Source organism: Chinchilla lanigera, unplaced genomic scaffold, assembly GCF_000276665.1.
Source record: "Chinchilla lanigera isolate Chin_1 unplaced genomic scaffold, ChiLan1.0 scaffold00021, whole genome shotgun sequence".
Lineage (NCBI taxonomy): Eukaryota > Metazoa > Chordata > Mammalia > Rodentia > Chinchillidae > Chinchilla > Chinchilla lanigera.
This window is the reverse complement of record NW_004955422.1, coordinates 21,860,764-21,884,839: the sequence shown is the minus strand read 5'-3', so window position 1 is coordinate 21,884,839 and position 24,076 is coordinate 21,860,764. Positions and strand designations below refer to the sequence as shown.

The window sequence follows — 24,076 nt, the reverse complement described above, 5'->3', positions numbered from 1 at the left end:
TCTATCAGCCAGGATGGAAAACACACTTATTTTCTTATGTGTGGATTGCTTGGGTAGGAACAAAGCAATTGTGGAGGATGGCCACTCTAAGAATTAGGCAGTTCCCAAAGGGAATCCACTGTTTGCCACATTGGTGAGATCTGGATACTGGAAATAAGTACTCAGGTAGAAGCTTGGTGACTGTCAGGGATACAGAAGATTAGGTAAAAAATCACTTTTAAATCCTTTTGACTCTAACACACATAATTTGAAGAGACGAAACAGTCCACAATATATTTAAGATGCAGCATGTTGGGGGGGTGACGTTATGCATCCATTCCAATGGAGTCAGTAGGTTTGCCATGTAGCTTTGGCCTCACTAAATCAGCATCGAGTGATTGTGATTGGAAAAAAAAACATGTCAATGAATTATTTAAAGAAGATTTAAACCACGTATGTTGGGAGCTGGCATTAGCTTATAAGATGGAAACAATACAGGACTTTGTACTTTTTCCAGTGTTATGGAACAGGGTGTGTGCTACTCCCAAAGCCATGTTCAAGGGGGACTCTCACTCTGTCAAGGTTAAGGTGATCATAATGAAGCTCAGGCACTAACTGCCACAAGCATTGAGAACACAGGAATACAGAAAACCTGAAAACTACAGAAAGCAAAAGTAGAAAGAATAAAAATGGAAGACTTTTTTTGCACTGTATAAAAAAAACCATGACTTCACTCTGGAAAGAGGCAAACGAGGCAAACACTGGCTTCATTTTACAAGAAGCAGTGAGAACATGTGCAGCGCTGAGTGCGGGGATAACGGGAAGGATCACCTCATCCTATGACTCAAAAGGAGCAGATGGCCCGTGGGAGCCAAAGAAGGACTTTCCCCTCCTCCGTAGAGGACAGCATGGCCCTAGACATAAGGGGAGGCAGCAGCGGGGAATGAAGAGCTTGCCTGGTTTTCCACCTTACACACACTGGAATGTACAATAGGATGTGTAGTTTGGAAAGTAGCTCTCTTCTCAGTCTTGTTAACAACTGCATCCTGCTTGGGTCCTATATCTAACAAGCTGTGCTCTAAGAGTAAGTGTAACACCATGCAACACTGCATTGCTTGTGAAAGCAAAACAAACAAAAACAAAAACTAGAAATTACCAAAATATGTAATGTTCAACGGCTACCTAGTGGAACATTCACATCCTAGAGTATTCATGGCAGCTTTTAAAAAGACCTATATGTGTCACTAACACAAAAATAGCCAATTCCCGTATTACCAGGAAAATGGAGGTACAGCACGGGGTGGAAAATAACATGCAAACTTGTGCACATCTACTGCTACCTGAGGGATGCTTTCTCGGAAGTGAATCATCACTATGTGGGGCTGTCATACCAAAGACCCTACGGAGATGTCTTCCTAACATCCAGTACGGAAAAGCTTCCTTGGGTCTCATTCAATCCCATGGTCACCAGTTGCCTCGTGCCTTAACTTCTTTTCATGTCTTCTTTGGGTAAGCTACACAGCTGTCATGAGATGATGGAGAACATCCACTGATTTCCATTCATCTTTGTCTTTTAAAAGGTTGAGATATAAATCACGTATAAATTCACCATTAAAAATGTATACTTCACTGGTTTTCAGTATTTTTATTTAGTATATTCATCACCAGTACCTAATTCCAGAACATTCTCATCATCCTGCAAAGAAACCCCAGGACTGCTGGCAGTCACTTTTCCATCTTCTCCCTACCTCTCCCTAGCCCGTAATGCTGTTAGTTTTCTTCTTGTCCCTATGGATTTGCCTATTCTAGACATCTCACATAAATGGAATCATACAGTATATAGCTTTCTGCATCTGGCTACTTTCTTATAACATAATATTTTCAAGATTTATCCAGGTTATAACATGTATAAATACTTCATTCCTTTTTCCTGTTCATCAGTGCTCCACTGTATGAATAACAACACATTCTGTTTATCAATTTATCTATAGGTGGACATTTGGGGTGTTTCTATTTTTTGATTATTATGAATAACGCTTCTGTAAACATTTGTGTCCAAGCTTTGCATGGACTTACATTTTCATTTTTCTTAGGGATTTATCTGGAAGTGGGATTGCAGCATCATATAGTAACTCCATGTTTACCTCTTGAGGAACTGTCAGAATGTTTCCAAAGAGCTGCACTATTTTATATTCCTTCTCCAATGCACAAGGGTTCAGATTTCTCCAAATCTCCCCTAATACTCATTACGTGTCTTTTTAGTGAATGTGAAGTGGTATTTAATTGTGGTGGTGATTTGCATTTCTGTAATGGCTAATAACATTCAGCATCTTTTTGTATGATTTTTGGCCAATTATCTAGAGAAATGTCTATTTCAGTCATTTGGCCACTTTTTAATTGAGTTATCTTTCGAGTTTAAGATTTCTTTATATACTCTGAATATGAGTCCCTTATCAAATATATGACTTGTTTTTTGTTTGTTTTTTTTTTTTGGTACCAGGAATCAAACTCATGACCTTAGGCTTGCCAGGCAAGCGCTTATGCCACGGCGCTACATCCCCAGCCCTCAAATACATGTCTTGTAAATATTACCTCTCTTTTTTTTTTTACAGCACTAGAAATCAAATTTAGCATCTTGTACATGCTAGTTAAGCACTCTATCATTGAGCTACATCCCTAGCCCTGGGCTGTCTTTTTACTTTCATGATGGAATCTTTTGAAATACAATTTTAATGAAGTACAAACTATTGATTTCTTTCTCATTGGTTGTTTGTGTGTTAGGTGTCATTTCAAAGAAACTGTTGTCTAATCCAAGGTCATGAAAATCTACACGTATATTTTTTTCTATTAATTTTACAGCTCTTACATTTTCGTTTCTGGCCCATTTTGAGTTAACTGTTGTATACAATTCATCTTTTTTATTATTTTTCTTCTCAACCATTGACTTGAAATCAACAAGAATGCCTATAAAAATTTTATTTTAAGATCTAGTAGAGTCAATCTTCCTTGATGTCTTTGCAACAGCTTCAATGGAATATTTATACAGTTTTTCTTAGTGATTCTAGGTCAAAACTATTGCCTAAAATACAAACTAAAAGGTACAACTATGGGGCAAATACTTTGTAATACAAAATTAATTTAGGTTACATGAGAACGTACACACTGGATAAGAATGAATATATGAATGGATAACTAAAACATATCACATAAGAACGTGATATGTGCACAGCCTCCTATGATTGGCTGATTTTATAAAAGATCAGCACGATGGACAAAATAAGAGTGAATTATTCTAGATTGGTATATGTATGTGAATTATTTTTAGGAAATATTTCATGAGCAAATAGTGTTATACTGAATCAGTGCTACACACGGAAGCAATACAGAAGTATACATATGTACTTATCAAATTTATTTTTTGAAGATTCACAAGAAAATGCTAGCAGTGATTATCTTAGGGTAGGTACTACAGTGGTGGGGATAAAACTTTACACTTTTCAAAACTAAGTTTTTCTGTTATGTACTTTTATTTTAGGGGTAAAAAAGGAACTATGGCTAATTAAGCAATGCTTATGAACTGCCTTACTTCTTTATGTTGTCCTAATTTTTAAAGAAACCTTACTAAATGTTATTATAACAATGAAATATCCTGTCCTGTAAGTGTGTAATTAGGGCCCTATGGAGTGGTCTATCCCTCCCTGAAAAATACCTGCATGGTGAGTAACCAGGGAATGGCCTAGAAATATGAAGCAGAAAGGTTATTCAAGTTCAATTATGCAGGACATGCCTGTCATCCTTGCTGTTTCAAAGAGCTGCAAGTGGAGGGTGTCTCTCCACCAGGAAACAGAAACTGCGAGGCCGCTCAGGCGAAGGAGCTGGCCTTTCAAACAGGAAAGGGCAGAGTCTGTTTCTGGCTAGCTGAGAGCCCTAACATTTTTCAGAAAATGTTGGCACGGGAATAGCACCTTCCCATCATGAAAGGGTAGAGACATTCTTCACAGATAGCTTGCTAGTGCATGTGGTTAAAAAAAAAAAAAAAGAAAAAAAACTAGACAGGAAGAAAGGGGTGGAGGGCCTGAGGGACAGAGGTTCTAAGGCAGGAATCCCAAGACACAGCTGCAGGAAGTTTTGAAAAGGCATAGATCAGTGTCAGTAGTCAAAAGCTCAGGGAAGGACTCTTGAAGGCCACAGAGGTAAAAGCATTTCTCCTCGGCCCTGTTATGTTTTCCAGAAAGAGAAGAGGTATCGCTAGGCTTGGGGTGGTAAAAAACAAAAAAGCAGGATGCCCTATGCAGTCTCCAGGTAAGAAAGGCAGTAGTGACAGGAGAGAGAGGGCCAGCTCTGGTACCTCAGGGACAAGACAGAATGGAGTACCCTGAGAACACTAGAGAAGCCAGGAAGGAGTGGGGGGCTGGCTGTGAGGACTGTGTCCTTGTGCCCTCTGCCACTAGTTTGCAAACGCTTTCCAAGAGACAGAGGATGCAGATGATTGTATCTAATATGTGCTGAGCACTTCCTTGAACCCTGGGATCGGCAATATTCATTTAGATCTATGAAAAAGGCAATTTCCTATGATTCAAGTTAATAGATGTGCTTTAAATGGTTTGCACATATTCAATGCATTTTATTCTTCACACCCACATGTAAGGTAGAAACTACACTGCGTTATGAACCCTGTTTTTCAGCTCCAGAGGCTAAAGCTAAGCGTGGTTAAGTAGCTCTCACAAGTCCACAGAGCAAACAGTAGAGCCAGGACTATGCAGTTTGGCCTCCAGGCTGGCTCTTCTGATAACCCCTGTGTTACTATTCTGCGGGGAGAATCACAGGCCAACAGGGTCTGATGCACAGCTCAGGCCTATATCCTCAGATGGTGTCTAAAATGAGGCAGGACAGACCAGACCTCAGCCAAGGACAAACGGGGGCTGTTGCCTTTTACTCTTTGGAAAATCACAGCAAACTTCATGAAGCCCTTGAACTGGATTCAGTTCTTTTACTGGGTCAGTGCTTATGTACAATTAGAGATAACTTTACGTTGTATTACTTGAGCCTTCTTTGAAGCTGGGTTGGCAATCTGTTCTGAATAGCACCAGAGGAGCAACTCACTCAGAGCCTCAAGCCAACCACGCTCTTCTGAACTCAGCCTGCATTCCTGAAACAGCCACCTCATTCCATCTGGCCTTGACTCTTTCTCTTTGATCATGTGTTATCCCAAAGGCTGGGTAATCTTTCCAGTACTCCATTTTCATTATGTCATTCTTGGAATTTAAAATACCTCCCCAGTGCCGGGATGGTCAGATGCAAACTCCTGACTCTGACATCTTAAGAACTCCACTGCTTAGCCTGTCCTCACCTGGCCATCTTACGTCTCCCAGGTTCCTTTTGAGATTATCTCCTGCAGCAAGCCCATTCTTACTGGAATGTCCACTTTCACATCGATTCCTTTTTACGCTGATAGGCTCTGCTCCTTAACTTCCCCTCCCCGACCCCTCAGCAGTCTCAGTGGATCCTTTTCTACCATCCCAGCTCAATCCCTATGTGTTTCTATGGCCCCTCATACGCCTTCCAATGTTAAACTCTCAGATCTTGAAATTCTGGGGATACAGCATAGGATCTGTCTACTGTCTTGTGGTCAATATTTCAATTCTCCAAATAACACACAAGGACCGTCAGGGATAGAGATCATCACTACAACATTCATTTCTTCAACATTTGCCAAGCATCCACTTAGGGCGAAGCACTGCAGCACACAGAGATAAACAATAATCCCCAGGTACAAAAGACTGATGGGTCAGAAGGAAGATGTGTTAGTTAGGACCATATAGTTTGTTTAATATGATTCACCTGAAATATAAAGATAATTATTAAAGAATACAGTAAAATCAGTAATAGACTTAACACAAGAGACTCTAGGAAGGGCAGAAGAGGGAGACTGGCCTGTATTAGGGTAGGGACTAAGACATTTGGTACCTCTGCTGAGACAATATCTCTGCTGAGTCTTAATGGTGTGGAATTATGCAGCAAGGGACAGATATTTTAAATAGAGACAATCTTTTCTTTAAAGGGCAAGGAGGTAAGAAAGAGAAGTTGGATGGACAGAAAGTAGGAGGTCCAAGTTGAACTGTATAACCTTGTAACTTATTGTCGAAGTCCTATGTGACTGTATTTGGAGATGGGGCCTTTCAAGGTTAAGTTAAAATGAGGCTGTCATGGTGAACTCTAGGCCCATCTAACTATTATCCTTATAAGAAGGGGAGACTAGAACACAGAGCGATACCAGGCACACAAACAGAGGAAAACCACATGAGAGAATAGGACAAAGCGATCTTTTACAGACCAAAGAAAGGGACTCAGCAGAAACCAAGCCTCTCAACACCCTGGTCTTAGACTTCTATCCCAGAGAACTGTGAGAAAATGGAATTCTATTGTTGAAGCCATGGAGTCTTTGGTGTTTTGTTATGGCAGCCTGAGCTGACAAACACAGAAGGGTTCTGTGAGCAATTCAGGTGGGTGCAGGGTAAAACAAAGAATAGCAAGAGATGAGATGAGGAAAAACAGATTGAACTGATGCCGTGTGGGGCCTCGCACGCCATTCTGAGGAGCTTCCCGAAGCCATGGGGAAGCTTTTGGAGGGTTGTACGGCAGGAGGCAGCAGAATCATGAAGTGTTAAAGAGAGCTCTCTGTGGCAGTGAGGAAAGGCAAGACTCAAGATAGGTAAATGATTCAGGGGCTGTTGGACTGGTGCAAGCAAGGATAAAGAAGTTCTAAACATAGTGGCCACAGAGGTGGAAAAGAAGGGCCAAACAGAGGAAATAATTATGAGGTAAAACTAGCAGTTAGGGACAAAGAGAACTAGAAGAAGGACTTCCACAAAAGTCAGGTGATAGAAATTTCCAGAAGTTGCCATCAGCAGCAAACAAAGCAGAGGAGCGCAATTATGTAAGAACTGGAATGCAGTAACAGAACCTCGTGATCATAAGAGCACAAAGAGTCTAGACGGGAGAGAGTTCCCTGGACTGATGAGGGCAGCAAGCAAATTCCAGAGGGCTGGGAGTTTGTGAGAGGTGTGAGTGGGGACGGAGACAGCAAGAGTTCTGATGATTAGATGAGGATGCAGCGTTCAAAGGAGATCTTTAGAGATGGGGCAGATGTGAGCGTATTTACCAGGTAAGGAAAGAGACTGGGGACGAGAGGTGACAGGGAGCAAGGCACTAGCAGAGAAAACTACAAGTGGGCGGTACTTTTGAAGTCTGCCTGCCCAAAGCAGATGAAACAAAGATTTTCCCCTTTAATCATCAAGCTGTTCTTTACATTATTTAAAGCGTGTAGGCCCTAAATTTAAATATAAGATGGTATTAATCAATAAACGTACAGCTAATTAGATTCAGGAACAAGTGCCGTATTAAAATGTAAGGATATGGTTGTCTTCCATTAAGATAATTAGAAGGGACCTCTGCCCTTCTTGGAGAGCAACAAGAGACCCCAGCCAGCTTCACCCCATTAAAGAGAACACACCATGGTTCTCCCCTGGCAAATCAAGGCATCTGGACAACTGTTCTTGGCTGAGTCACTGCTGTTAGGCTCCTGGAGCCGCTAACAGGACAGAAAGGGCCAGGCCCTGGCCCAGTGAGAAGAGGGCTGTTCTCCTGGATGTTAGTCTCCCTCCTCCTGGTGGGTGAGTTTTGCCGTCTACAGTAGGGCATCTCATCCTGGCTCCAGCTTTGGACCCAGTACCTGTCTTTACCTGTATAAAGGCAGACATGGTAGCACTTGAGCCCCAAGCAGTCCAGGGAGATGTAAAGTTCCCTTGGGCTATGGATAGAGTTACACACGATTTGGTGACCAGAAGGTGAGGCATCTGTGAGGAAGGTAGGGAAAGACGCTGGTGTTTGTCTAGCACTGTACTGTATTAACTGTGCAGGCAGCAGCTAAGAGAAAGAGCTACAGTAGACTCCGCCTGTCAGCGCCTCCCTCACATGATATATTTTAACGTTTTTCTCAGTGTGAGCTTGACTTCAACAATGACTCCAGAGAAAAAGAGGAAGCGATAATAAATCACAAACAATAACCACCAACAGAGATTTCTTGACCCTGTCATTGGGCCCCATCCCAAGGGCCCTGTCAGAAAATGCTAACTGAAGGTACTTAGAGAAGCTGCCCGCATCCAGCTGTACCCTGGAGACAAAAGCCGTGGGGCCCTTGCATGAGCCTCCAGTATCTTCTTTGGCAAAAGCCACGCAGCTGCGCTGGTCAAGAGGGGAGCTGTGGAAGAGAGGATGGGCAGACTACAGAGGAGAGCCCAGCAGAGGCGGCCAGGCCGGGATCACAGCAGCAGTACTGTGGAGAGCCGAGGTGGAGTCCGGAGAGAGCCACTGAGGTCTCACCTCAGAAGAAGGTATCTTTAATAATTAGCCAGTGAGAAAAAGCATGAAGTCATGAATGTCACCCTTAATATTTTGTAACTCTGAGCAAATCACCTGCAGCCATATTACAGCTCCACCCAGAAAAACACAGAAAACTGTTGCAGTCAAATGAAACTCATAACTAACTTGATCTAAGACAGTCAGTGAGACTCTTGATTCAGCACTGGATTATGGAAGGCATAATCCAGGAAGGAAAGTAGTTCTTATAAACTGCTGAAATTAATGAGTAAAAGCAAAATAAGATTTAGTTTTTCTCTTCTCACTTTGCTAATACTCCTGTATCTATAGTCAACAGAATGTAGTTTTCTTTTTTCCCAACATCTTCTGAAATAAAACACAGGCCTTTTTATGTTAAAAGGCAAAGTTGCTGGTCGGACCTGCTGTGTGTCCTTCCAGAATTCAATTCCTTTTTCTTTTTAATACAGTGAAATGTTATATTGAGTTCCTTGAAGGCAGAAGTGTAGTATAAAGACAGTTCTCTCAGTTTCAACGCCTGCTTTATTTACTTATTTATTTATTTATTTATTTATTTATTTGTACTGGGGCTTAATGCCAAGGCCCGGCACATACTAAGCAAGTGCTCTTCCACTGAGCTACATCTCCAACACATTTTTTATTTATTTATTTTTTTTTTATTTTAAGGATAAAAGGAGGGAAACATTAACAGACATACAACATTTTACAACATATCACAAGCACAATACAGACAATACAGAGTTCCAAACAAAGTGGTAGGGAATTAACAATGGTGGTTGTATTACATATTGATATCTTCAAAGTGGCTTCTCATGAAAACAGATATAGACATGCAATACTGGTCAACCAAAGACTCATTGACAGTTTCTTTCAGCATAGAAACAGCAGATAGAAGAACAACCATGTTATCTATCCTTTATATACATACATACAAAATTTCTCCTTCTTTCCCTTTTCTTTTCCCACGTCCCAGAAGCCCTTTACTCTTCGGTGGTTTCCTATCATTTCACAGTGTCTATCATACCTCCGAGTTTAACTTAACTCTTTCAAGTTTTACACTAGTGACACAATGCGGTGCTTGCACATGTATGTTTGATTTATTTCACTTATGAGTATGGTCTCTAGTTGTGACCATTTAAATATAAAGGCCTCGAGTTTATCTTTCTTTACAGCTGAGTAATATTCCATTCCATTTTGAGACAGTGTCTCACTAAGTTGCCGAGGCAGGGCTCAAAAACTTGTGATCCTCTTGCCTCAGCCTCCTGAGTAGCTGTGATTACAGGCATGCACCACTGTGTCCACTCTTTTCTTTACCAGCTGTATGATGTTAGACATGTTATTCAGTCTTGCTGAGCCTCAAGCCATTTAAGTGATGATATTAAATTTCCAACAAGAGAGGTGAAAAAGGGGTGGTCAGTGAAATAGCAGGAAATCAAAAAGATTGTAACACAGAGAAATTGAGAAAAGAAAGTGCTTTTAGAAGTGCAGAGGGGGGGGTCACCCATAGCAAAAGCTGCTACAAAGACCATAAGAGAAGTTCCCATTTTTTCAGCAAACTTGGAGGAACCTACCAAGACACACCACAACTGTTACACTGCTCTTGGTTCATTACTTCAAAACCCTGCTGTATCTTGAAAAAAAAAGGGGGAATAAAGATAGTATCTCTGATCACTGTATTGTTTAAAGGACTAGTTTCTCAGAGACCTCATTTGCACATTAAAACAAAAATTGAGAACAATTTTTACAACTCTGGTTCTTCCTTTCATTTTCAGTAATTTCTGGGTTCTCTGTGCCCATTTAAAGGAGAATTCTTGGGTATGGGAGTAAACCTGGACTGTACAATTGGGGGCAGGTTCAGAAACATTTCCTCCTCATTGTAAAAGCACATCTGATAAGAATATTTTCCATAATAATATGTAATAGTCTTCCAAATGCAGTTGTTTCATGGTTAGCCTGAGTTTAGGCAAATATAATTTCTGAATATTTAAACAAAGAAATATAAATATCACAATAAGCCTGCTAGCATAAAGGTCTAAAAATACTGTATTCTCTCTCCCAACTCCACACACAAAAGAAAAGAACTTGACCATCTGAAAGTGAGCTGACTTCAGCTCCTGGGGAGCCTGTGTTGAGGGTCTCCCACACTTGAACTAACTTCCCACGGGGCAGACTAACTTGCTTCCAAGTTGGAATCACGTCATCAACTCATAGTCATTAGGATGTCCCCACCTCACCCCACTACCACCAGAGGACTATGGTCATGTGGGGCCAGAGGCTCAAAAGGGACTTAGGGACATGGAAAATGGAGATGACATTTTTGCTTGAGAAACTGAGTCTGAGAGGTGAAGGGATTTGCACACTTATATGTACAGCTTGCACCGCAGCATCTTCCTGGGGTCCCCTCCTCCGTGGCAAACCTCTCAAACTGCCACCTCCTTTTGCGGCCTCCCAGGATAGCTTCCCTAGCCAGCTCACCCTCCCCCAGTAAGTTCACACCACCTGATTACCCACTCACTCTTCTGTCCCCTTTAATCTGGCTTCTTTCTCCATCACTCATAAGTAAATCCAGGAATGTCAAGGTGACCAACATCTTTCACGGCCTCACCTGAAGGTCACTTCTCCCTCTCCTTTTCACACACCTCTCAGCAGCATCTGCCGCAGGCCACTTTCGTGCCTTCTTTTCTCCATGACCCCTACGCCCCGCACCCGACCCTGATCTCCCGGAACATCTCTTGCTGGCTCTTCATCTTCCTCCCAACTCCTTGCCTCACCTCCCTGGCGATTCTGACATGCTCAGATGTTTAAGTGTTTTGTAGGCCGATTGTTTCAAGGAGGCTTTACCTTGTGCACTCCCCTGAGTTCTTAATGCTGACTGTATCTATTTGACATCTCAAACTTAGCAGTGCTAACACTGGAATGTTGATTTTCCTTCCAAAGTCATTACCATCTCAAAAAATGCTATCACCATTTCCCCAACTGCCCAATTCAAATACCTGGAAGTCATTCTAGTTATTCTCACTGGCTTCTCCATATTCAGGTGAACAAAAGCCTACGGAAGCACATCTCTGATAGATTTGCTTTTGCAGCTGCTGCTGCTCTCACTGGGACCGCCCGTATGGACAGCACTCCAAACTGCCTCCTGCTCTGCGTGCTGCCTGCAGCCAAGCTACCAGAGCACAGCAGCCTTCACACGCACTGGGAGATCGGGCTCCTTCCCTGCAAAGACTGCACAGTGGCTTCTGTAGCACTTGCACCAGGACTCCTGTGCCCCACCCGCACCCGGCTCTTCACTGTCTCTTACAGCCCTGTCCTCCTCTATCCCTTGTTCTTTGTTCTACTGCATATTCGTAAGACAGAAGAGTGACGTTTGCTCCAGGAAGCTGGTATGTGCAAACAGGGTATCTGGACCATTTTCAACCCCTCCCCCCGTTCCCTCTGACTCCCCCTCCCCACCTCCAAGACTCTACCTTCAGATTTCTATCCTCTCCTTTATTTTATTCACTTAATTATTTATATTTTAGGTTTTTGATACAAGGGGAAACAGGTGACATTTAACCCTCCAAGTCAGGCTTATTTCACTTAATGTGATGGTCTCAAGTTCCTGCCATTTTCCCCAAATAACATGATTTCATTCTTTATGACTGAGTAATACTCCACTGTTTATATATACACACTACAACCATCTACTGACAGGCATCTATGCTATTTCTACAACTCAGCCTTTGTGAATTGTGCCACTGCACACATGGGTATGAACCGCCTGTGCTGCTGCAGTATGATGTCTTTAATTCTTTTTGGAACTATACACAGGAGTGGCATATTTAATTGATATTTCTATTTTTAGTTTTTTTTTGAGGAATGTGCATACTGATTTCCATAGCAGTTTTACTAGTTTACATTCCCACCAACGGTGAAGGACAGTTCCTTCCCCCACCCACTCCTATCCTCAGCAGCATTCCCTGCGTTCTATATTCTTCATGATAGCCATTTCTGACCAGCGTGAGATGAAATCTCATTGTAGCTCCAGATTCCATTTCTCTGATGGCTACAGACATTGAATGTTTTCTCATATACTCATTGGCCACTTGTATTTCTTCTTTTGAAAGGTATATATTCAGTTCATTTGCACATTATTTGATTGGGTCTTTTTTTTTTTCGGAAAGTGGTTAATGTTTTGAGTTCTTTATCTATTCCAGATATTAATCTTTTAACAGAGGAGTAGCTAGCAAACATTTCTACCCATTCTGAGAGTTTCCTCTTCACTGTGCTGTTTCCTTTTTATGTGCAGAAGCTTTTTGATTTGATGCAATCCCATGTGTTGATTCTCGATATTATTTCCTGTGCTGTGGAGTGCTATTCAGGAAGTCTTTGCTTATGCCTATGCTTAAATTTTGAAACTGCTGGAAGATAACATAGGGGAAACACTTGAAGCCTGCCCTGCTTTCTGTCCTCAAAGCACGTCAAAGATGTTTCCTGTCTCAGGGCCTCTGTGTTCCGTGCTCTGCCAGGCTGAGAATATGCCCAGCTCAGTCTTGAATTTAGCAATCATCAAGTAGTCCCTTCGTAGACCCTCTTCTGCATGCCACAGTATCCCCACTAAGTGGAAGTTCTGTGCAAGCAGGGTCCATTGCTCCACTGGCTGATGGGAAGTGTCCGGCCTGGATCAGTAAACACTGGCTCGGGGAGCTTTGCTGGGGCAGGATTGCAGGTCTCCTGGCTCCCAGCCCGGTGGGCTTACCACTGCTCCAGCTGCCTCTCCTAAACAATGGATGAGTCAGCATGGGAGGCACATTTGTGTGCAACAACGGGAACTTCAACGTGGGAAGGGCACAGGGCTGCACAAAAGCACCAGGCAGCCTGCTCCCTGGGGCCCGGCCTGCTCCCTGGGGCCCGGCCTGCTCTCTGCCTCCTGGTGCTCTTTGGTCCAAGCAAAGGGGTGGGGGTGCTCATTTAAAAACAAACCACAACAGGAGCCTGGGGTAGTGGCACACGCCTATAATCTCAGCACTTGGGAGGCTGAGGCAGAGGATTGTCTCAAGTTTGAGACCAACCTGGGCTACATAGTGAGTTCAAGGCCAGCCTGCACTATACAGCAAGACCCTGTCTCAAAACAAAACAAAACACAATAGCAGAATCCTCTGTGGCAGGCGTCTGCGCAGGCAAGCCATCTAAAATAGGGTGTGGACAAAGGGCAATTCGTAGATGGCCTGCACCTTCCCAACTGGCTAGCTGCAAGTTCCAAACACCTGACTCTAGTCAGAAGCATCTGGATGGAAGCTTCTGTTGACATAGCAACCTCTGTGCTCTTGGGGCCTAGACCCAGGGTTTCAGATAAACAGCTATTTAGAGTAGTAAAGAAATAGAGCAAAGCAGGAAAAAAAAAAAAAAAAAAACCTGGAAAATGGCAAGAAATAATCTTACAAGTGCCACAAGCCGCACTCTAAAAACAAAACTCAGGAGCTGGGAGTGGAATCCTCCTACTACACTCCAGAGAGGGGCAGTGGCTTCCTGCTGGGCTACATCTGAAACAAAAGGCCCCATTGACAGGCACATCTGTTACTACTAAACACTTAGGAATCAATATTTTCCTAAAGATTTTTTTTTCCCTTTGGCTTTAAAGGGTTACTGTCTCCCAGGCTGCCAAACCTCAACCTTCTCCACGTCCTCAGCCACCACATAAAGTGACTATTAGAACTTCAAACAAAGAATTTGGTCCCGGAAATGGCCTCATGCTAGTTTTTTCCTGAATAGAGACACCAGGAAAATGTCAGAAGGCAAATCAAAACCCACACCCTGAAAGACTTAAAACATAACAATCACATCCCTAGGAGGATGAGTAAGCCCAGCCTGATTTGATTTTAAAAGGAAACATGGCAGATTTGGTCAGATGGCCTGGATATGTCTGGAAAGAAAGAAGGGGGTGGGGAGGTAAGGGGAGCTGAGAGGCACTTTACCTTAACACCTGCATCTCCTCAGGGGAGTTCCGCATCTCATCCTGGAGGCGGTGCCAGCGTAGGCAAGCCCTCAGCTCTTGCTGCTCCTGGGCCTCGTAGGGGGACAGCTGCTTGAGCACAGACACACCAACACATGTGCACAAAATACAGTCACTGTCTTGGTCAGACCTACCCCCTGCTTTCACCTTGCTCCTCCTCAGAAAAGCAAGGGCCACTGGAACCTCAGGTCCTCCATGAAGAACAACTCCACACTCTCCTGTGCTGGTGGGTGGAGCTGGGCCAGCCTGCTTGGGAGGGAGTCTTGGGTCCTGGAACCCACCCCTCAGCACACGCTTAGCCAGTAGCAGGGGGCTCCCCTGAGGGCATCCCACTTCAATCCATCCAGCCCTCCTTTCCCGCTCTGTCTTCCTGCACAGGGTGGGGAAGGCCTCTCCATTTACCTCCTGTTTTTCCAGCCTCAATTTGGGGAAGGACTGTTTATAGTGGAGCCCGTTAATGCAACCCAGATGATGCTGTTCACATATAACCAGAAACAGTGTCCTGCCTGGACGCAGTTTGGAGGCAGGGAGGCCGTCACACTCTGCCCTGGTGAGTCAGAGCCCCCCACTACCCCATGGATGTGCTTGCTGGGCCCTACTGCTGTGATCTGTGCAAGGGAGGCAGCAGGACTATTAGGGAAGGAAAGTGTGCAGGGCTTGTAGAAATCCAATTACTCTAACAATTCATTCAACAGATACCTACTGGCTCTGCTGGCCCTGGGGATATTATGGACAGGGCTCTATGATAGTATAAAGACCCTAACAAGATTGTGGGGTTGCAGAGGTTAAGGAGAAGCCAGGTGCCCCCTTGCAAACAGGGGAATCGGAAGGTTTTGTGGAGGTGGTGATATTTAAGCTTTCCTTAGTGAAAGCAGGAGCAGACCAAAGAAGGCGCTTAGGGACATGGTCAGGCTGGGAGCGGGCTCCACCTGGGGAGGGAGCGAGGTGCCGAGAAGCGAGCCCAGGCCAGATGAGCAATGACTTTGGGTGCTTACTGTTTCTAACACGGTTTCCCCAGCTCAAACCCCAAGGTGACAGCATTTGGAGCCAGGAGCTTTAAGGAAGTGATTTTGGTTAAATGAGACCATGAGAGTAGGTCCCTGACCCTCCAGGATCATGGTTTATAAAGAATGGAAGAGACACTACAGATCAGTCTGGTCCTAAAGCACAGAAGAGCACTCATGGGAGAAGAGCGGGAGAAAGCAGCCATCCATCTACAAGCCGAAAGACAGGCCTCACCGGACCCCAATCCTGACAACACCTAGACCTCAGATTTTCAACCTTTGGAACTGAGAAAAGAAATGTCTGTTGTTGAAGCCACTACTCTGTGGCATTTGACTGCAGCACCCTACCCTTATGAAGGGGTTAGGCTTGTCCCAGCTGATGACAAGTTATACAGTTCAACCTTGCTACTCAGTTCACTTGCTTTTGCAGGATGGCACGCTGACGGGATACCAGGCTCCGGGTCCTGATTCAGGATTTCTCGCCGTTCCTCACTGTGCTTTCTGAGACACAGTGCTGTGGAGCACGGCCTCCCCGGCAGCAAGATGACTGCAACAGCCACAGCCACCAGTGCATCGTCACAACCTCTTTGCTAGTGGAACCACTACCGACCAGCAGCGTCAGCACCCCACAGAGTACTCCTGCCCCATGACAGTCGGAAGCAGGCATGCATCAGGGACCAGAACATCCCAGTCTGGTCCTGAGAGGAAGGGCTCAGGGGTGGACGTGCCCCAGCAGTGCTGTCAGACTCAGAGCTGCGATCTAGAAGGGTCACCCTGCCTGAGGGGCATTTGCGTTTTCGCATCTTGAAGTTGGATGGTGCCGTAGGCTGACCCCCAAGGCGGGAGAGGGTAAAGGAAAAATGGAGAAAGCCAAGCTCCTGCTTTCCCTCAGCCCACAGCAGAAGTCACCTCCTCCACCAAGGCCTTCAGTCCTGGCCTTTCCTACCTTTGAACTCACAGGAGATCTGGTGTTTACTTCTCTTTTCAAATTTATTTTCTCTCTCCTTCCACCAAGTGCTTATCTTCTCATCCCTGTACCCCCTCAAATGGAGCACAGAATGATCGCGGAATATACACAGCTGTGAGATCAGCTGGGGGCTCCTGTTAGTAGGTGGGGACATGCTCAGGGCAGTCCGATCAAGACCCAAGGGAAGAGATAAAGGAGTGCGGGCAGGAGAAGGGCAAAGAGGGAGCTCTCTAGCCATCTGTGGTGGCACATGCCTGTAATGCCAGCACGCAGGAGGCCGAGGCAGGAGAATTGCCACCAAGGTCAAGACCAGCCTGGGCTACATAGTGAATTCAAGGCCAGCCTGAACTACAAAGCGAGACCCTGTCTCAAAAACCAAAAGAAAAGAGCAGCTCTCTTATTGACATACAGGAGATAAAGGACAGAGATGTCATTATTAGGTACCAGAAATACACTTGCAGTTGCCAAGAACAAGACTAGCCTGACTGCCTCAGAGATCAGGACAGTAGTACACTCCACTGTTAAATGATCTCTATGTGCAAGACAGTGGGGATACAGAGGATGAGAACAGGTGTTTCCTGCACACCTCCATGTGTCTGGCATGTGTGAAGCTCACTCACATCGGTCCACTCAGCCTGTAAGGTGAGGCCTTTTTATATCCAGTCTACAGATGGGAAAGCTGAGGCTCAAGAAGCTACGTATATATCCTGCCTATACCCAGAAGACCAGTGAAGGGCAGAACTGAGCTTCAAAGTTCAGAAACCAACCTCTGTCCCCGTGCCCACGGGGACCTGATAGGTGTGCACCCTGCCAGCTGACCACCATGCTGTGACAAGGACAGAGGATGATGAGGCACAGCTCCGCTTCAAAAGAGGGCAGAGTCAAAGCTGGGAGGGCAAGAGAAGTACACAGCAGAAGTAAGAAGAAAAAGAGGTAAGCAGCAAATCTCATGGGGGCCCGAGTTCTAGGACAGCAGCAGTAAGAATAATGAGGCGGGGACAGCTAGTCTGGCCTACCCGGGGAAAGCACCTCAAGCTAGCTAGTGAGACATGGACAGGATTTCAGCAGGCAGCATCATCGTGAGCAGCAGCATCCAGCTATGCACAGGCCTGGGGGTTTTAGAAGACACCAAGTAGTCCAATGTGTAAAGACAAGGAGTGCACACAAAAGAAGTGACCTAAGTATTATTACTGTAACTGGAAAGGAAGCAGGAAGCAGCTTAGCTGCCATGTCCTCATTAGCACTGTGGCCACTCTCTAACACACAGTATTGTAAAATAGATGTGTGTGGGGTGGGTCTGGCCTCTGGGTACTTTTGTGTGTGTGCATATATTCGGGGGCAGGGTGCTGGGGGTTGAACCTAAGGCCTCACATTTGCTAAGCACACACAGTACCCCTGAGCTATGTCCCCAGCCCCTGATATGTATGGTATTATTTAAATCAGTAAACTTCAAATGAAAATCTAGATTTAGGGATTTCCTTACAAAACTAAAAGCCTAGGCTTTATTAAGCTCCCCATTAATGTGAGAAAAGTTGGTCAGAACTGAGTAGCAGCTGCCAATTTGCCACAGTCCTCAGCATACCCTAGTCTATTGCTCCAACTGCCTCAATCTTTATCCCTTACTTGCAAGCAACAGATATCTGAGCTTATGACTCCGATTTAGATTCTAATCTGATCATTTAAAACATACACCCAATGCTGCCACAACCATAAAGACGAAGGCTTTATATAACCTTTCCTTTAGGTCTGCTCCACAGTCTCCTCATCAGAGGCCTTCTCTGGCCACTATTTTTTAAATTAACTTTGTTGGTACATTTTAGGTATGCATAATGATCACATTCATCATAGGGAATTTGTAGCTGTATGTGACATAACTTCGTTCTTCTTTCCCCATCCCCTCTCCTCCCTTCAACTCCTCTCCTCCTATTTATAAAAGCTTTGTTTCCACTTTTTCCTTCTATTCTCTTTTTTCCCTCATCCCTTCTTTCCTTTCCCCTTCCCTCCTCACTTGTTCCCTTCCCATTTGAACATTTTCTTCCATTTCCCAGTATCTATTATACATTTTGGTCATTATTTATACTTTCAGTTTCTCACACCAGAGAAACAATGCAGTATTTAAATATGTATGTCTGATTTATTTCACTTAAGAGTATGGTCTCAAAGTGCATCCATTTACTAGAAATGGCTCAAGCTTATCCTTATTTATGGCAGAACTGTACTCCACTATATATTAAATAAACCATCTTCTTTGTCCATCCATCAGTTGATGTGCATTTGGGCTGTTTCTAAGATTGAGCTATTACAAACTATGCCACTATAAACATGGGTGAGTATACATCACTGTGGTACGATGCTTTTAATTCTTTTGGGAAGATACCAAGAAAAGAGATAGCTGGGTCAAATGGAACCTGTAGTTTTAATTTTTTAGATTAAACGAATCATCACATTGATTTCCACAGTGGTTACACCAAACCTCAGACTGTTGTACCATGTGCTTCATAAACACATGGAAATTAAATAACAACCTCCTGAACAACCAAAGGGTCACAGATGAAATTAAAGAAGAAACTAGACAGTTTCTATAATTCAATAATTCCAAAACAACATACCAGAACTTATGCGACACACTGAAAGCAGTCCTCTGAGGGAAACTTATAGCAGTAAATTCCCATTTCAGAAAAACAGAGCGAATTCAAATAAACAACCTAATGCTGAACCTCAAGCTTCTAGAAACAGCTCATACAAGTGAGGAAATTATAAAGATCAGAGCAGAAATTAGTGCAATGGAGACTAAGAAAATAATATAAAGAATCAATGAATCAAAGAGCTGGTTCTTTGAAAGATTAAATAAAATTGATAAACCGTTAGCCAACCTTATCAAAAAAAAAAAGGAAAGAAAAGATTCAAATCTATACAATCAGAAATGAAAAAGAGTGAAATCTGATCACTTTTTAAAAGTGTACTCGCCCCCTCCTCCACTGAGCTCATTTTTATTCACAGTACTCTTCCCTACCTGCATGTTGCTGCTTAGTTTGTTCGTCTGTTCTCTTGCCTATCTCTAGATTGTGAACCCAGGGGAAAGGGGACTCCCCTCTCTGGTTGGACAGCCATTTCCCCAGCAAAAACAGCTGTCTAGTGTACTCAGCATGTATCTGTTGAATGAACGAAGGGCTTGAGTAGAACTTAACTCTGGGGAGGGAATACTTAGGGTCACGTTCAACCCACCTGCTGTGCTTCAGCCCAGAACACATCTTCCAGGTGAGTGGCGAACCCTTCACTGAGCCACTCCTCCGTCCAGTCACGGGCACCGATGGCCAGGCCAAACCAGGCGTGAGCGATTTCGTGGCAGAGCCGGGTCCCACAGAGATGGCTCCTGCCTGTCAAGGTGCTCTGGGAGAGGAAGATGATGTGTGGGCTGTGGATAATGGAAGAGAAAACATTAGAGTCCTGTTAGAGCCTGTCCTCGTGGCTGCCCCATGGGGCGGCTTTCTTAGCCTGGCGAGCCTATTATTATCATGTGCATGCCAGATCATGACTGATAGACTTGTGGCTGAGATGCTTTTAGACCTAAATAAAGTGGCAGTTTATGTTTCTGGCAGCAGTTCAGGCTGCCGTTTCTGCCAGAAGTTGTCTCCGTCATCAAGTGGCTATTACCTGTAATAAGTAACCTGCACCAAAGTTTTATACTGAAAAAATTACAAGGCAATGGAAGTATTTACTCTGAAATCGGGATTGTAAAAGAAAAGCAGGTGTGAGAATGAGAAGCCCAGGCTGTCAAGAGAATGATCAAAGACGACCCTTCAGCCAAAACCCGAGCAGCTCACAAACGAACTGAGAAGTCATGTAGAAAGACAGGAAAAGCCAAGAAGAATGGAACCAAGAATTTTCCATTTCACACTGGGGCTGGTTGTGAGTTAACAATCTCACAGGTGCCAAGGAGTGGAAGGACTTCCAGGAGACCCAGATAAGGCCAAGGGTCTGAAAAACAAAGGTTTTCGGTGGAATCTGTAGGTGCTTATAGATTCACATGACAAAACAAAATCATGCTGAGGGAGAAAGGCAGGGAGTTAACCCACCCAGGTGTGCACACGGCCCCAGGGCTGGCAGCACATGGGGAGATTTATCTAATCTTATTTTCCATCCCTCCTTTCAAAGCCCCAAATACCATGATTAAAATTGCAGAGATGAAATGGGAGGAATGGGGGCTGAAGGAAGAAGAGGCAAACAGAACACCTCCTCTGCTTCCACCTTCAGCTTTTGTCATTGATCCAGGACCTGTTGACGGTCTTCCCAATGAAGAACTTGCTCTTTAAAAATCTCTCCTCCATCCACTGAACAGAACCAGTTGTGAAACCTTCCATATTAAGAAACTGTACACGCTGGTTGTTCCTTCTTTCAAAAGCCATTTGTTTGCCATCATGTCAGCTCTGCACAAGCCAAGACTGCTTGCAGATTTTTTGTCTGCCCCAACAGCTACCATTAGAGAAAACCCCACCTATATTTCTCTTGCACAACATTACCCATTCAGCTCAGAGAGCTCAACTGCAATTGCGGGAACCACGTCTGCCAAAAGAGACAGCTTTCATGTGAAAGAATAACAACAGGCCAGGCAAGCCAATGACAAGGCATCTGCCAGGCCCTCCGAAGAGTTCACCAGGAACCCCAGAAATTATGGGTAGAGTTGACACACTCAGGACAAAGGATGTAATGCAGCAGGCACCAATAGTAGTTCAAATCACAACTCAGAAAAAAATAAATAAATAAAAGGGAGGCGGAAGGAAGGAAGAAAGGAAAGGAGGGTGGGAGGGGACAAGTGAACCGAGAGGCACAGGGGCTCTAGCTAGCTCCCTCTTACTGAGAAAGCCCCATTGAGAAGACGCACTGTGCAACCTGGCATTTTCAAGTAAGTGACCCCTGGCTCTGGCATGTGCAGAGTTACAAGAAAAGCCACAGAAATGTACCAAGTTAATAACATTCCAGACATACTACTGGCAGCAGTTCACCCTTTCCGCTAAAACAAAACAGAAGTAACTTCAATCCTTATAAACAGGCTCAGCGATGAGTCTGCTTGGGAAGGATCCACCAGGCAGAGTGTGACAGCCATGCACGCACTAGTACAGAAACTGGAGGGCTGACTGATGCTCAGGCCGGCTGCTTCTACCAGAGCTGCCTGGGGTGACCTGCCTGCTGCCCAGTCCCAGCCTGGCCACCTAGCCGAGGCCCATTTATGCAAGCAGGGAAGTCTGCAGGGCCTGAAGGAATGCACAAAAGCCGCCCCGTCGGGGGTGGCACTTCACCTTCCTGCCCTTTCATTTTTTTCCCCTTGAACAGTTGTTATTGTCTCCACCAGACTCCCTCCCCACCATTCCACACTGGAGACACTGCCTCCACCTGAGCGCCCCTGGGGTGGGCTCAGGACAGGTCCTGGCATTGCTGGAATTCAACCTAAATTCCCACTTCCTGTACTCAATCCTAGCTTCCAAGCCAGGGATAATCATATTTCCTACTGTCCTTTGAGGAAGAAGCTTAAACATCCTCCGAATAGGAAGGAAGGGCGTTTAACTTGATATAAATGACGCTTACTATCGGTGGAAAATATGACTTCTCCCTGACAAGCAATTTTCCATTTGGAACCCCGACTCTCATGCCTCTAGAGGCCCATTTTGTCCTCCACAGTTGCCTTACCTGTGTAAGGGCTCTTTCCCTATGAAGAGAACGGCTTCTTTCTTAAAATGAAATTAAAAACACAGAGTGAGGTTTCAACAACCTTTCTTAAGGGTGTTAAGATTCTGACATAAAGGATCAACAGAATATTGTTTCTAGAAGTTCCTTCCCTCTTTTTTTGATCCTAAATGTCAGAATTTCTCAGGGTAAGTAGACTTTTTAAGCCACTTATCATTTTTAAAAAACTACTTTTTCTTCAGCCAGGATGGTAGCAGGCGCCCACAATCCCAGCAGCATTTGGGAGGCTGAGGCAGGAAGATCTGGAGTTTGAGGCTATCCTGGGACACAGTGAGTTCAAAGCCGGCCTAGATTATATAAGGAAACCTTGTCTCAAAAAACAAATCAAAACAACAACAAAAGTAAACTGCTTTTCTTCAACAGCAAGAAAAACTGTAATAATGTTCTTAAGCTCACTTCAAGGAGTAATAGTAAATATTCTTTTACCAATAGCTAGATAGACTACCTCATGGCCACCTCCACAATAGAAGGAACTTTTAGAATTTTCTAGCCCAACCTTAACCTTGAAGTGTAAGGCTCACTCCCATGCGCCCCACACATTCCTGCATTCCCAGAGTCTTATTCTGCCCCTGTCAGCAGCTGGTGATCAGTCTGCACTTTGACAAGGCCCATTGGAAAGTGCATTTCAGTTTTACCCATGGGAGAGTCTGTGTCAACAGTCTCTATGAATGCCAAACTGTCAATCCACTACCATCATTCCAGAGGATGGGAGATAACAACAGCAATAATATCTTCAGACTAAAAGAAATCTCAGTCTCTCTCTCTCTCTTTCTCTCTGAGTTTATCATTTTTCCCAAGTATGAAATGGGCAGAAAAGTGACAGTTTTAATCTCAAGCAGCACAAGCCCTCTTGCTCCTATCCTGCACCACGCCTTCTCTTTGCTCTGCATGGTGCAGGAGGAGCTTGGCAGGAGGAGGCTGGTGTGGAGTCACAGAAGGCCACGTGTAATCCTTCCCCAGGAGACCACCAGCGTGGTGGAGGCTGCTCCCTCCACAGAGGACAGAGGTATTGGATGACTGCCGCCTGCCCCTCAAGATTACAAATATCATGTCTGCTCTGAAAACAGTTTCTCAAGACTGTTCCCTAATGGTACCTACCCACCCAGATTAGAATGTTGTGTCCGCTAATTCAAAACATGCTTCAAGCAGAGGAGGAAGGAGCGCCTTCATTACTCCCAGGAGCTGCTCCAATCCTTCGGGAGGAATTCAATTTAGAGCGGAAATGGAGAATTTCATCAGATCTTAAGTAGGAGCTGGTGTGTGATTTATTTCTGCTTTTTCCAGGGAGACCTGACCAGCGTAGTCCATCTTGCTACTCAGGGAGCTTTACAGCACTTCACAGCTCCAGCTAAATGCTGTAGCCACGGGGCAGAGCAGGTTGTGCAGGAGGCCCTGAGCCAGGCCACTGCCCTAGCCCACTCCTCTCATTATACTGGAGCGTGGGGCAAACTCACTTTTCCTACAGATACTTGGGGGGCGGGCGCATCATACAGACGTATTTATCAAGCTTGAATTTCTTGTGGGCGGGAATCACATTTTTCACAATTCCAACAACATATGGAGCCCACTATCCAATGATAGAGAGGAAGAAAGAATAAAGAAAGAAGGAAACCAGCCCCTTTCCTGCCAGAGCCTGACTTCAATAGGTTTTAGAATCACATGAAATCCACTTTGGCTTGTGTGATTTAATTACTTGCTGATGTAATGTGGACACCGGAAATGTATACCCGATAGTCTGGGGTAAACCAAAAGGGAGGACAAATCCTCTTTCTCTCCCTTGGGTTCAGAGCACGTTTTCTCTTTCCTTCATAAGGTGTGTTTGCATTTCAGCCAATCTATTTACAAACCAGCTTCTGTTCCTTTATCTCTGGCTGCAGTGTAACGTAGGGCATGAGTCTGTTGTCTTGAAGGCAAAGATGTGCTCCAGATGACCCGCAGGACCATTCTCCCCTCTGGCTCTGATGCTGCTCAATAGGGAATAGTCACCTTCTATTT

The 24,076-nt window shown here is 44.5% G+C and overlaps 1 protein-coding gene across 1 annotated transcript in view; it reads right to left on the bottom strand.

Moving 5' to 3' along the window:
• LOC102004493 (chromosome unknown open reading frame, human C9orf3) overlaps window positions 1-24,076 on the bottom strand; it is a 340,448-nt gene that overhangs the window by 136,096 nt on the left and 180,276 nt on the right. Inside the window, exons 6-7 of the mRNA XM_013513835.1 lie at window positions 19,565-19,754; window positions 14,331-14,437 (exon numbers count right to left, since the gene is read on the bottom strand). Coding sequence (XP_013369289.1) covers window positions 14,331-14,437; window positions 19,565-19,754 — 297 coding nt within the window. The remainder of the gene's footprint in view (window positions 1-14,330; window positions 14,438-19,564; window positions 19,755-24,076) is intronic.